A 13635-nucleotide genomic window follows, 5' to 3' on the forward strand; every position below is an offset into this window, starting at 1 on the left:
AGTAGCACGAGAGCGGTGCAGCAGAATTTCAACTACCCCATTTTACTAAGCCTCCTGTGGACGTCATAAACTACCAAGAAAAATAACTGCCCGTTGACTTTTACACAACTGAACCAAAATCAAGGCAAAATTTCTCAACTGATTTCAGAACTTAAGACCACAGAGTCCCTCTTCTCATAAATCCCAGTTGTAAGACCTCAATCAATGGATTTCACAGGCTTAGGATTATGAACGAGAATACATGATTACATGAATTATAGAAGTGTGTACAATTTTGAGTAATGGGACTGCGGTTCTATCCTCCCCCCCTTAGCCAAAAAATTGATGGGGCATCGCAGTTCCTTTCTAAACTTTCAGAGTATACAGAGACCATCTTATATTTCTTAAAAATGGCGTCAATGGCCCATAGTGAAAAGAACTAAAAGTCTCCTTTGCTATTAAAGGAGACAATCTAGAATTCATTCTTCTCCTACATTCCAATTTGTGCAACTGCTGTTGCGAACCATGTCCCAATAAATAAGTTGAAAGATAATTGACAAGAGGATCACAAGGGAGGTGGAGACAAATGGCTGAGGGAAAAATAATAAATTAATAATCAAAGTGAAAGACATTGTACCCTGTCTGGCAGATTTCTAGGCACTGGAAGTGCGGTAACATATTTCTGGGGACCGGATTTTTGAGCATCAGAAGACGATGAGGCCTCCGGCCCCTCACCTTGTGCCCGCCCATGAAACTTAGCAAAACGATTGATAACAGAAAACTTCTCAAGATCCTGGCTTTCCACTCTCAAGTCTAAGATTGAGCTTCCCTTGTCCAGTCTGCATGAATGGAAGATTACACCAGAGTATGAGAGAGAGCATACATAAGAACGATAAGATGATAATATTTAGTATCTAACATAGAGATTAAAGTTAACTACAATGTCAAAACTAGTAATAAAATACAGAGGCGTGAAGGAAAGGAAAAGGTTGTGGAGGCTACCTCAACAAATCATTTTCCAGCCTCCTTGCTTTATCAATAAAGTCTTCCACAACTTTTGAGTAGTTTTGATTGTCGATTTTCTTGTGTGTTCTAAGCTTCTCCGGCAAACTATAAACCATATAATGAAAGACTGAATGTTAGAATGCAATGAATAATGCAAAATCCACCAATCATCAATTCATTGCCTTAATGGAAAACTTTACACAAATTTTAAACAACTCTTACAGGTTTATATTGTCAAGAGGCGATGGAGTTTGAGCATCACTTCCAGAGCAGGAGATTGCACTGCAAGCATCACCCAGGGATAATCTAGATGCAAGGTAAGCCACACTCCCATAGCATGAGCTAGCATCTGCAGAAAGAACTGCTGCAGAAGGAGGGCGAAGCAGTTGCTGCATAAGCTGTGTAGTCAAGACTATCCTTCTTTTGGACCTAAGTATTGGCGGTCCATCTTCAGTTATTTCAGTTTCATCTTCCACCTATCAACCCAATATGAAGCAATTAGAAATTAGAACTCTCAAATAGAATTACAGTACATTAAAGCTTAATTGTGAGCTTAGTGGGTGAACTTGAAACGAACCTTCTCAACCAGTCGGTTTGTTGAGCGAGCCCAGTCTGCTTCAGCTGCACTGTAAGTATAAACCTTCCATATGTTAGAAATTCATGAAAGAAAAAAAAATTAATATTTTTCCCTGAAACATAAAAATAACAAACAAACTAAAGTTAAAATGGAGCATCTTTAGTTATCGAGCAGAGGGTCAAGCAACCCACCTGATATTCAGAAGCCTTTGGGGAAGCTCGGTCAGCTCTTTATGCCAGGGTGAGAGTTCAGATGTAGCACTTTTACGCTTCATTGGTCTCTCAACAATTAAACTTTGATCAGCTACATCAGAATGCGATAAATGAGGTGAAGGTGATTGCTCCCTGGGAATAGGTACGGGAGCTGAACTCTGCGGGGTGGTAACAAGCTTACTAGCATCAGAAGCAGCACTTGCTTGCTCCATTGATTCCGAAGGATGCAGATCATCACCTGCCCTTCCAGCAACTGAAGGTTGTCCCATAGCCTTCATAGTGGTTCTCAGTGTATCATGCATTGGAAATATTTGCCCATTCTTAAAGGTTCCATACTGTTCAAACCAGGATGGTGCCATCTGGGGGCTAACTTGAGACTGTTCACCTCTAAGAGAAGATGCATTACTACTAGAGAAATTCTGGGAATTCTTCTGATTAAAAGCAAACATATTGTGACTAGATGCATTTGAATTTCGAGTATCCCCAAGCTTGGATGAAAAGCTAAGCATGTTAGGATCTCCAGAGGGAACTAAAGTATGATCAGCTGATGAATCTCCTACCATACTATTATATCCATAAGGTGGTTGTGATCCTCCCAGGGGACTCACCTGCTGAGTCTCCACACCAGAATCTGCACCTTTCAACTTCTTCACACTCTGATCACTTCCATCAACGTCTTTACTTTTCATAGCCTGCACTTGGTCCAGCAAGGAATAACTTTGATCCAAACTGTTATTTGGTCTTAAAGAGCGACCGAAAGCTTCAATATCTCTCTGGGTAGCAACAGAGCTTGACAAATTATTTGCAATGGATTCTTTTGCCTGCGAGACATTGATATTTTGGGCATTCTGAATGTTCTCAGGTGACGCTTGTTGCCTAGTACTTAGATTGGATGGTTGCTCTTTCCCAACAAAGCTTTGCATGTTCGAAGAATATGCACCAAAGGCAGACAAGCCATGCCCTCTTTCCCGGGTATCTTGCTCATTGAGCTTTGGTGATTCAGCACTTACAAAAGGTTGCTGAAATGGAACACTGGTCCATACATTAGTCAACCCTTGAAACATGGCACCTTGATGGGACATACCCGATGCAACAGAAGGCTGAGAGCCTGGCAGAACATCTGATCCAGGGATTTTCAGGGCAGCAACATGTGAACCGGATTGATCAGCAACATTCAGATGTGATGCCTCTGCAAAAGCAGAGGCAAGGTTATTCTGCGAAGTATTTCCAGACAAATCTGGCACTGATGGCAGGGCAGATTGGCTAGTTTGAGATATGTCACGAGAATCACCCATTTGTTTCGATCGGAAAGCATGTCTATCAAAAGGTATGTTCACAGACTGGCTTGCTGTTGCTTGTCCACTTGAACCAATCATGTGCTGATTTTCTAGTTGACTTCTTGAAAGAGGAAAACCAGATTTGAAAGCTGTAGGAAAACTTCCCTGAATATTGTACGGTGAAGCCTTTTTCCCTATCTGTCCTGAGGTACCAGAGAGATTGTTTCTAAATTCACCTTGAGATGCTTCACGGGAAGAAGGCAAGGACTGGGCAGATGCTGCCGAGGCCAACCATGTACGACCCTTTTCTCCTATCTCAGAATGGACAGGGGATGAACTGACAACTGCTTGTGAAGAGAACTGAGAAGATGAGGTATGATCTGCAATTGGAGTACGTTGAGATGGAGGAGCCAGCTGTAAACCATAACCTTGAGAAACAGATGACTGTTTTCTCTGTATTTGACCTACAGATCCATCAGAAGTTTCCACTTCAGGCATCTCTGATGATGTGTTGTGATCCGAAGAGGTGAAGTGTGTGGCATTGCCACCCTCCCTTGGTTGGTCCACCTTGTGAAGTAGCTCAAGCATATGTTGACTGCAAGGAATTGAAAATATTAAAGCCTCGTATCATCAAGCAAATCTATCTATATATGCATTGTACATATGCAGTATTCAACTAAAGCAAAAATAAGAATGGTAGCAAAGATAAAATTATTCAATTACCTTGATGGTGCAGCCTTGATTGGGGCATTACTACCAGGGAATCTGTCAAAGGGAGTAGACGTGCTTGGTACAAAACCTGGAAGCAAATTTTTGGAAGGTGTCTCATCTAAATGTCTTGCATCACCCTGACAACCAGGTAAACGCACAAGTGGGTAGAAAATGTCAACTAAACTTTAATTTTAGGATTACGAAAGAAAGAAAATCAAATAAGAAGACCTAAAGCAAAAACATATAGATGAATCAAGAAAATCAAAACTAAAAACTCTGGCATCAATCTCAAAGATATAAAAAAAAAAAAAAAAAAAATACAATTGATCACCTTCTCAATTTCCATAGAACTTCTATCAGTGTGACCAATAAAGTTTGACTGCCCCCCTTGGTTGTAACTTTTAAAACCTGGAGGTACATTCTGGGACATAGCTTGCGAATAATGTGTCACATGTTTTTTTCCATAAGATGGTTCCACTTCAACATCCACATCCCCCATTGGATGATACTGAAACTTGCGAGTTGCAGGGGGTCTTCGAGCAGCATTACTAGATGATTTTTGTTTACTTCCCGGAAAAGCAAATGAATCACCAGCATCAGAGGCAACAGTTTCCTTCAAACCACCAATTGGAGCAGGGTGGTGTGCATTAGAGAAAAAAGTATCATTAGAATTCTCTTTTCTATTCACATTCTCCATATCATGAATCTCAACTGCTCTCTTCTCTAAGCCATTGTTCCCTGATGACTCCAAGATTAGATGATTCTTATCCAGATGATGCTGGTTTTTCCTCTCAACCTCATTTCCCTGAGAGTTCATTTGAGAATCAACTGATTTCCAGAATTCATGATTGTTTGTGAGTTGTTTCTGGCTTTCGTGGTTGACTCTTGCACTGCTGGAATTTGATTTCCCTATATTGTTTGTGGCTGAACCCACTCTATTCATCTGTGGACTTCCAATGGGATATTTTGCATGCTCCATTTCAGAATTTGAATTCTGAACAGAATCAGCCTTCCATATACCAGCAGCATGGCTCATTTCCTCATGGATGCCTCTCTTACGATCACCACCTGGTATTGATCGTGATAAAATTTGATTCCCATGACTTTTGAGATTATTACCCATATCTGTTGGCATAGATTCCATAAATTTCCTACCATTTAACATATTGAACGGCTGGCCATCACCATTATTTGACGAAATGCTTTGTTGACGGTTCCAGGAACCTGAAATGCTATTTGCATTTATTTCTGTACCTGATGAATGACTACCTTCTACAGGCGGCTTTTGTAGAGGACTGTTATCCAACCATTTACTTCCTTGTTCAGGAACCTGATGAACAAATCTCTGAGGAGAATCATTCTGAAAGACCTCACCTCGTTCATGCGAAGTTTTGGGTCCTGGTTGCTGAAATCCCTGAACATTAGAAAAACTAGCAGTCGTACTCGTCCTATGGGCATCAGCAGAGTGTGGAGAAGCTCTAGAATTCAAGTCGGAGGAAGAGTGCAAGTTGTTACCAGCCCAACCAGATTGTTGTTTGCGAGTATTACCAACATTTGAGCGCTGCTGATTCACAATTGGAGGTTCTTGATTTCCAAAACTTGGAGGACACCACTCTTGTAGCCCTATATCAGCACTAGAAGTTTCTGCTACTGCAGATTGCATAAGAGCACTCCAACTCCCACTTTGCAGAGAAGGAAGTCCTCCAAAACTTTCCGTGCCATCCAACACAGTGGAACCTCCCATTCCCACATCTGTGCTGCTGCCAAAGGCATCCCATAGATTGTCATCTGAACCAAACAAAATCTTTTCCTCAGTTGGATCTAGTGTAGCCACGCTCTGTGCGGATGCAACTTGTGTTACTGCTTTCTCTTGCAATGGTTCTGAAAATCCAACTAGTTGTGGCCTCCCTTGGAATTCTTCCACGGGTTCATTTCTTTGATGGGGATTTCCTTGATTCAAGTTCTCCAAATTAAACCCATTATTCAAACCTTCAGCAGCAATAGGCCCAGGCATACTCCTGCCTTGAAAATCCTGTCTAGAAATCCGAGATCCATCTTGCATGCTAACCTGATCTGGAAATGCAGAATATTGATTACCTGGAAAGGAATTATTACTTGCCGACATCTGCTGCATTGCCGATCTATCCATTTGAACATGAGGATATGAGCCTGTTGAGCCACTTGTGCTAGTAACTGGAACCCCATACAGAGACTGATCAGCATGTTGAGGAACAAAACCCATCATGCGTAGTGTGTGGGCTTGTTCAGGGGTCAATGCATGTCCACTAGATGCACCCTGAATAACAGGAGAAGCAACACGCTGTAGCCAGTTTGTGTTACCAGCCAGAAGATCAGGTGGCCATTGATTGTTAGATGGCTCATTGATGGGAACACCATTGATCAGAGCTGGTGAGTGGTTACCAGCATCCTGTTTTGTAATGGAGGAAGCCTGATTTGCAAAAACCTGTTGCCTTTCTAGTTGCTGAAGTTGTTGCTGCCTTTGAAATTCTTGAATTTGTGTGAACATAACCTGTCGCTGTAACTGCTGCATGTCACTAATCCCTGATTGCTGCCTAGGCAAAGACTGCATCATGCCGGGATGTGGACCATTCATGTGCTCTTGACCACCGAAAAAATCAAAACCAATTGGAGATTCTGAAGCTTCTAATCTCACCGAATTACTCTTATGCTCAGGGCCACTTCCTCTCTGTGATTCATGTACCGGCAAGCCTCTAGATGTTAAATTTTGCCGATCAGATTCTGAATCCACACCCGAAAAGTTAGCTTCATTCTGCCTTGCTCTAAACATCTGGTGCCCATGAGCATAGCCATTCAGGTTAGCCTGTTGATTTTGATACTGAGCTCTGCCAAACTCGGGTCTCACATTTGATTGCATAAAATTCAAACCATGAGGCACATGGTACGGCTGACCCCCATGCCCTCTCTCCGAATCTGTTCGTAATAAAAGAATAGAGATGTTTAGAAAGAGGTGATGGCTCAGGCAACACAAAAACCATTACAACCTTATAGTAATCGAGAAGTTAAATGACTAGTACCTGGTTGCAGTACATTATAATTCTTTAAACTTGAATTAACAGGAGCTCCACTTTGTCTCTGGCCCCCAACCCACAGGTTGTTGCTAAGTCCTGGCCAGTTCCCGTCAACAGCCTGAGGATGATGCTGACCCTGTGACAAGTTCTCTTGGCCAAAGAAATTATGGACCCTGTCTCCAACTTCGTTTCCAGGCATAGATAATCCAGCCACAAATTTGCAGCAGCTAATGTTCTTTTAAGAAAAATACTACCTACAAAAAATATGAATAGAGTTCAGAGCTACCATATTCCAACAATTCTAAGATACCAGAAAATCATATTAAGTTCGACCAAACAAAATCCCATTCAGAAACACACCTTTTTCCAATATAATTTAGTGCCAATCCAACTGCCATGTTCCCCGCCCAAACTACTTATCCTGAATATAACCATGTGACGGTTAGGCACACATCAAGTACATCATGTATTAGAGGGAAAATAACAGCTATCAGATATCCATCACGATAATTCCTGTTAAAAAAATTCCCAATCAAAATACCAGAACCGATATTTGGTAGATCTCTAATTCATATGGTTTGATTAAGTTGCACTATAGGACTGCAATATATGGACCCTTTTCAGAATACTCTATTATCTTGTGCATGTATATTTGTATTGAGAAAACTTGGCTTCAATTCCATGACGAGTTCATATGGTTTGCTCATTACATTACACTCCTATAAATATTGGTCAATCTAACAAACTACACCGTGAGGTAGGTCAATAAAGTTCACCCACTCTCAAGTAAATTTAATGGTGGGGAAATGGACTGCTATCCAGCAATGATTTCAAACCTATATGTAAACAACACAAACCTGTGTATCCTATGATAACACATTAAAGCATTAACTAAAATCAAAGACAGTTTCACAGAAACAACAGTCATACAAACAAGTGAAAAGGAATATACAATCGACAGTGTTCCCTGCCCTCTTGAGCACCTCACTCGAAAAATCGTCAAGTGGGGAAAACCGGAGGCAGTCAGATATGTGAAATCCATCAACCCAACCCAAATCTGACACTATAACCTGTTGCTCCAATTGGCTGGCTATAATGCAAGTAGCAGGCAAAAGAACGAAACTTCCCGGAATTTCTCATACGAAACCACACAAAACTAATCCAGCCAAAATGCTTCATTGTAATAAATTAAATTTTAAAAACTAACAGAAAGTTTTAAAATTTGAGTTGTTAATTCTTTCCTTTCCGGTCCATTTATGAGCAACCAAAAGGAATGCTAAAGCCACATTTATAGCAAAAACAGATAAGATCGAAAGCAAAGCACCGACACTTCAACTGTACAAGCAGACGGAGCTGCTCAGCCATGGCATGCCAAAACCCTAGCTTAGATTTGAATTACCAGCAGAGATGGTTCGTGCGGAGAGCAAATTAGGGTTTTTTGATAGAAAAAAATGGGGAAACTCACAGTGACGCTGCGCGGCCGCCATTGAAGCTGGAAGCTGATCCTCCGAGACTGTCAGATTGAGAAGCGTTAGGGTTCGAATCGGAGAGAGAGAGGACTGTGTCTTTCAGCTTCAGATAGGGAGAGAGAAAGGGAAGAGCGAGAGAGAGAGAGAGAGTGATCGAAATACTGCAAAATTTTCAACGAACTGAGGGACAAAACCGAGGTTCGGCAGCCGAAGCTGGGTGGTTCGGATCCGAAGCTGGGTGCAGGGAAAGGGAGGCGTTTTGGCAAACGCGTCGGGTGGGTATTTCTGAAGAGTTGTTGAGGGTAGAGGGAGAGTTAGGTACTCCTGGAATTATATTCTGCCACGTGGAATTATGGAGTGTGGCGCCTGCATGATGATAAATTTTAGGATAATTATTATTTTACTACGTTCAAGTATTCGTATAATTCACACTTTGATGTTCTTATTTTTTATCTCACTTTTATACTTAAAGTTACGATTTGCTCTCAAAATTATACTTCCTTCAGTTTAGTTGTTAAGTTTTCCGTTAAACAATGATGTGGCAAGTCTTTGGCTCACCAAAAATTTAAAGTTAATATAAAAAAATGTTACTAAAAGAAACATAAATATGTCACTCACTTAGTACTACGGTCTAGTGTATTCCTCTTCACTTGTAAGTGACAAGTCTTAGGTTCAATTCTTACTAAAGGCGAATTAAACCACGTTATTGCTGACTTAGTATAAATAATATTGTTTGTTCGAAGAAGAAAAAAAAAAAAAAAAAGGGCCGATAACAGATGCTGTGCCCACCCATAAAAGACAGGAGGAGGAGGAGGATGGGATTGTAAAGTGCAAGCAAAGATTTTTAAATTTTGTAGTTTTCTTTTAGATTTATGATGTTTTTATTGCCCAAACTTTTTTCATGATTTAAAATTTTTTTTTTGTGGTGGGTTAAAGGCCTATCAGGTCATTGTTTAATGAAAAACTTGATTAGAGATTAACTAAATTAACAGAAGTATGATTTTGAAAGCAAATCACAATTTTAGGTATAAAAGTGAAACAAAAAAAATTAAACCTAACAAAATACGAATGTCACGATACTTAAATTAGTAAAGTGAAAACTACGCTCGCAATAAAATCCAAATGAGAAGGTACATCGCAGAGTCTTTGACTCCTCCACTCCCTTGTATTGAAAGATTCTCACCATAAAAGAAGTACAAAAAGAACACTTGTTATTTCCCTCCAATTTATATAATTCATATGATATGCCATCACTCCACCAGTAAAGTAGCACTAAAAATAATTGAAGTCTCTACCAAGGGCTTGCTCTGTGTAAAGTTGCAGCAAATGTTGAATCATCACGGAAACCCCAATTAAACTACTTTTTCTCCTAATGCAAACAATTGTACTTGTCAATAATTGTCTCTTTTTCTTCATCTTTCTCAACTTTCGTGTATTAGGAAATTACAAATATTGCATCAAATAAGTTTTTTGCGTTGTAGTCTCTCGAAAGAAAGGAATCCATTTTGAAGACAAAAATCAAATGGAAGAGATAGACTGATAGAGATAGGTTTTGTAGAAATGGCAAAGGTTTGTTTTCATCCTCCATATAACTCCAAGTCTACAATGATGTGTAGTGTGATTTGTGAATGCTGAAACGTGGACAAAAAGTGTAATCGTCTCTTTACAATAATCTATCTTTTTTGGTGAGGTGCTTTATTAACTCGAGCAATTGAATCCTAAATAAAGCAAAATTAGATATAGATAGATATATCTATATTCACAAATCACACTATACATCATTGTAGTGTTTTTAAAGCTCGTTTGAAGTGTTTTTAAAATGATTAATAGCAGTTTTTTGTGATAAAATGTTTTTGAAACTAATCCTAAATAAAAATGCAATTGAATCCTAAAAAAAGTACTCAAACAGCTTCTGGAAGAAGTACGTAACTGGAACTTCTTCCTGGAAGCACTTCAAGTGCTTTTGAAACTCAAAAACATGTTCTCTTAAATCGCTTTCGGTCATTTCCCAACGAGTACTTATTTACTCAACCAAAAAAGTCTGCAAGTGACCCTTTACTACAGTCGTGGAATAATGTTGAGCCCTTGCATGACGGTGTGGGTTTGAACCCCGTTAGTGGCTAATCTTACATCTAATCTAACAAAATCTATTGTTTAACCAAAAAAAAAACCAACAAGTCTATTATTATTTTACTAATTGTAGCTTATTTTACCTTCTTTCTCTTATTTGTGTTCTCCTCTTTTATAGTATAGGTATATATATATATATATGTATATAACAAGGTGTAAAATATAAGAAAAACTAATAAAAAGTCTAAAAAAACTTTAGTTTTAATGAAAAATAACAAATGAATGTGAGTAAATAGTACCAGTAAAAGGTAAAAGTGTAATTTTTCTTTAAAAGTAAATTGTACCGAGAGTATTTTGTTATGACTTCCTAAAATATATTGGTTATCTAAATTACCATCCATAGTTAGTAAAAGAAAATTGATTTTTCTAACCAAAAAAAAAAAAAAAAAAAAGAAGTAAAATGATTTTTACATTTTCATTTCTTTTTGTGCACTTCCTCATATGTTCTTTTGACTTTGATTTGATTTATTTGGACTGCCACCGTGAAGTAGTCATTTTGTTAAGGAAATTTAGTCTCTTAATTACACACATATAATTAGGTGGTAGTGGTTTCAGCCAGATCTTTTGTCGTCTAGCGTCAGTTTCTAGACAAACCACTACCAAATTTTTTTCCGAAAATATCAACCCAAGCCAAAAATTCTGATCTCATACCGAAATTTTTTTAAAACGATAATACATAAATTTTTGGGATACATATCCGAATCGATCAATAACTTTTTGGTACGAGAATTAGGATTATATATTCATGGTTTGGAAATCCCAAATTGAACCGAATATATATATATTTTTTTTGTTGCATGCATATTGAATGCTGAATTTAAATAGTTTGATAGTAGATTTCAATTGAAATTTAAGTAGTTTAATATTAAAAATAAAAGTATGAAATTAAATAGTTTGGAACTTTAGAATGTTAGTGTAACTTGGTATGAAATTTCGAATTGGTAAGAGGTAAAAAAAAATAGATTTCAATTGATATAAAATTGAATAACAAACCCAGCAAACCCATAAAAGACAGAGGATGTTGTGCCCACCCATAAAAGACAGAGGATGGGATTGTAAAGTGCAAGCAAAGATTTTTCAATTTTGTAGTTTTCTTTTAGATTTATGATGTTTTTATCGCCCAAACTTTTTTCATGATTTTAAAATTTTTTTGTGGTGGGCCAAAGGCCTACCATGTCATTGTTTAACGAAAAACTTGTCTAGAAATTAACTAAGAACTCGTTTGGATGTGCTTTTAAAATGAAAACTTGTCTAGAGATTAACTAAGAACTCGTTTGGATGTGCTTTTAAAATGATTGAAAGTGTTTTTGGTGAAAATATTTTTGGAAACAATCCTTAGTGAAAATGTTAGTAAATCCTGAAAAAACACTTAAAATGCTTCTTGAAATGTGCTTTTTATAGAAAGCACATAATTTATGCTTCTTATAGAATGCACTTAAACTGCTTTTGAACCTAAAAACATTTTATCTAAAAATACTTTCAATCATTTTAAAAGCACATCCAAATAAGTCCTAAACTAACAGAAGTACGATTTTAAAAGTATATCACAACTTTAGATACGAAAGTAAGACAAAAAAAATTAAACCCAGCAAAATACGAATTTCACGGTACTTAAAATGGTAAAGTGAGAATTTCGCTCGTAAAAAAATCCAAATGAGAAGGTACATCGCACAATCTTTGACTCCTCCACTCCCTCGTATTGAGAGACTCTCACCGTAAAGAAAGTACAAAAAGAACACTTGTTATTTCCCTCCAATTTATATAATTCACTCATATGATATGACATCACTTCACCAGTAAAGTAGCAGTAAAAAGAATTGAAGTCTCTAACAAGGGCTTGCTCTGTGTAAGTTGCAGCAAATGTTGAATCATCACGAAAACCCCAATTAAACTACTTTTTTCCTAATGCAAACAATTGTACTTGCCAATAATTGTCTCTTTTTCTTTATCTTTCTCAACTTTATTTTATTCGGAAATCACAAATATCGCATCAAAGAAGTTTTTTGCATCGTAATCTCTTGAAAGAAATGAATCCATTTTGGAGACAAAAATCAAATAGAAGAGATAGACTGATAGAGATAGGTTTTGTCGAAATGGAAAAGGTTGTTTTCATCCTCCGTATAACTCCAAGTCTACAATAATGTGTAGTGTGATTTGTGAATGTTGAAACGTGGACAAAAGTGTAATCGCCTCTTTACAATAATCTCTCTTTTTTGGTGAGGCGCCTTATTAACTCAAGCAGACAATAGCTTACAACATGCTTAAAGTGATTTCAAAACATCATATAGTAAATTAAGACAATTTTTGTTCACAAACAAAAAAAATAAAAAATAAAAATTAAAATATCATAGTCTATTATTTACACACCTAATTTAATTTTAAGTTCTTTATCTTAGGAGTATCGAAAGGATATAAAAATCACATTCACAAGAGGGTGGCAAAAATGTATTCTCTTGAGTTTGTGTATTGAAAATACTTACGATAGACCAATCAAGTATGTGTATGAATTTATCGTTAAACAAGTAACCATAAATTCTTGACGTGATGTTTTTATGTATGTAGCAAAAGGATCTTGTAACCAATGGCTTCGAAACTCCTTTAAATTCTTTCTTTTTTTTTTTTTAACTATGAAATGCCTTAGACTAATTAAAACAAAATTATTAAATAAAATTTGAAAGAAAATTACATTGACTTTTTATCTGCCAATTAAACACTTATTTGTATCAAAGCAATTATTCATTTGTCTCGACTCTAAAACATCCAACCACATCATCCATTTATAGCTCGTTTTGAAGTGTTTTTAAAATGATTAATAGTGTTTTTTGTAATAAAATGTTTTTGAAACTAATCATTAATAATAATGCAATTGAATCATAAAAAAGTAGTCAAACTGCTTCCTGGAAGAAACACGTAACTGGAGTTTATTTCTTGAAGCACTTTAAGTGTTTTTGAACTCAAAAACATTTTATCCTAAATCGCTTTCAGTCATTTCCCAAACAGTACTTATTTACTCAACCAAACAAGTCTACAAGAGGCCCTTTACTATAGTGGTGTAATAGTGTTGATTATTTGCATGACGGCACGGATTCAAACCCCGTCGATGATTGATCTAACATATAATATAATAAAATTTGTTGTTTAACCAAAAAAAAAAAAAAAAAAAACAAACGAAGTCTATTATTATTTTACTATGCGTAGCTATATTTTACCTTCTTTCTCTTATTT

At 37.2% G+C, this 13635-nt stretch overlaps 1 protein-coding gene across 1 annotated transcript; it reads right to left on the reverse strand.

The window, feature by feature from the left end:
- Window positions 1–205: 205 nt before the first annotated feature.
- On the reverse strand, window positions 206–8539 carry LOC103931354. Its single transcript, XM_009340820.3, has 10 exons — window positions 8277–8539; window positions 7172–7232; window positions 6818–7065; window positions 4093–6713; window positions 3774–3898; window positions 1753–3645; window positions 1562–1610; window positions 1207–1460; window positions 982–1089; window positions 206–818 (listed from the first exon to the last, which is right to left on the reverse strand). The coding sequence occupies exons 3-10, from the start codon at window positions 7008–7010 to the stop codon at window positions 596–598; spliced, it is 5466 nt and encodes a 1821-aa protein (XP_009339095.2). The 5' UTR covers window positions 7011–7065; window positions 7172–7232; window positions 8277–8539; the 3' UTR covers window positions 206–595.
- Between the last annotated feature and the right edge of the window lie 5096 nt (window positions 8540–13635).

Source organism: the organism of the source record quoted next, unplaced genomic scaffold, assembly GCF_019419815.1.
Source record: "Pyrus x bretschneideri cultivar Hongxiangsu unplaced genomic scaffold, Pyrus_bretschneideri_v1 Contig3, whole genome shotgun sequence".
Taxonomy (NCBI): Eukaryota; Viridiplantae; Streptophyta; class Magnoliopsida; order Rosales; family Rosaceae; genus Pyrus; species Pyrus x bretschneideri.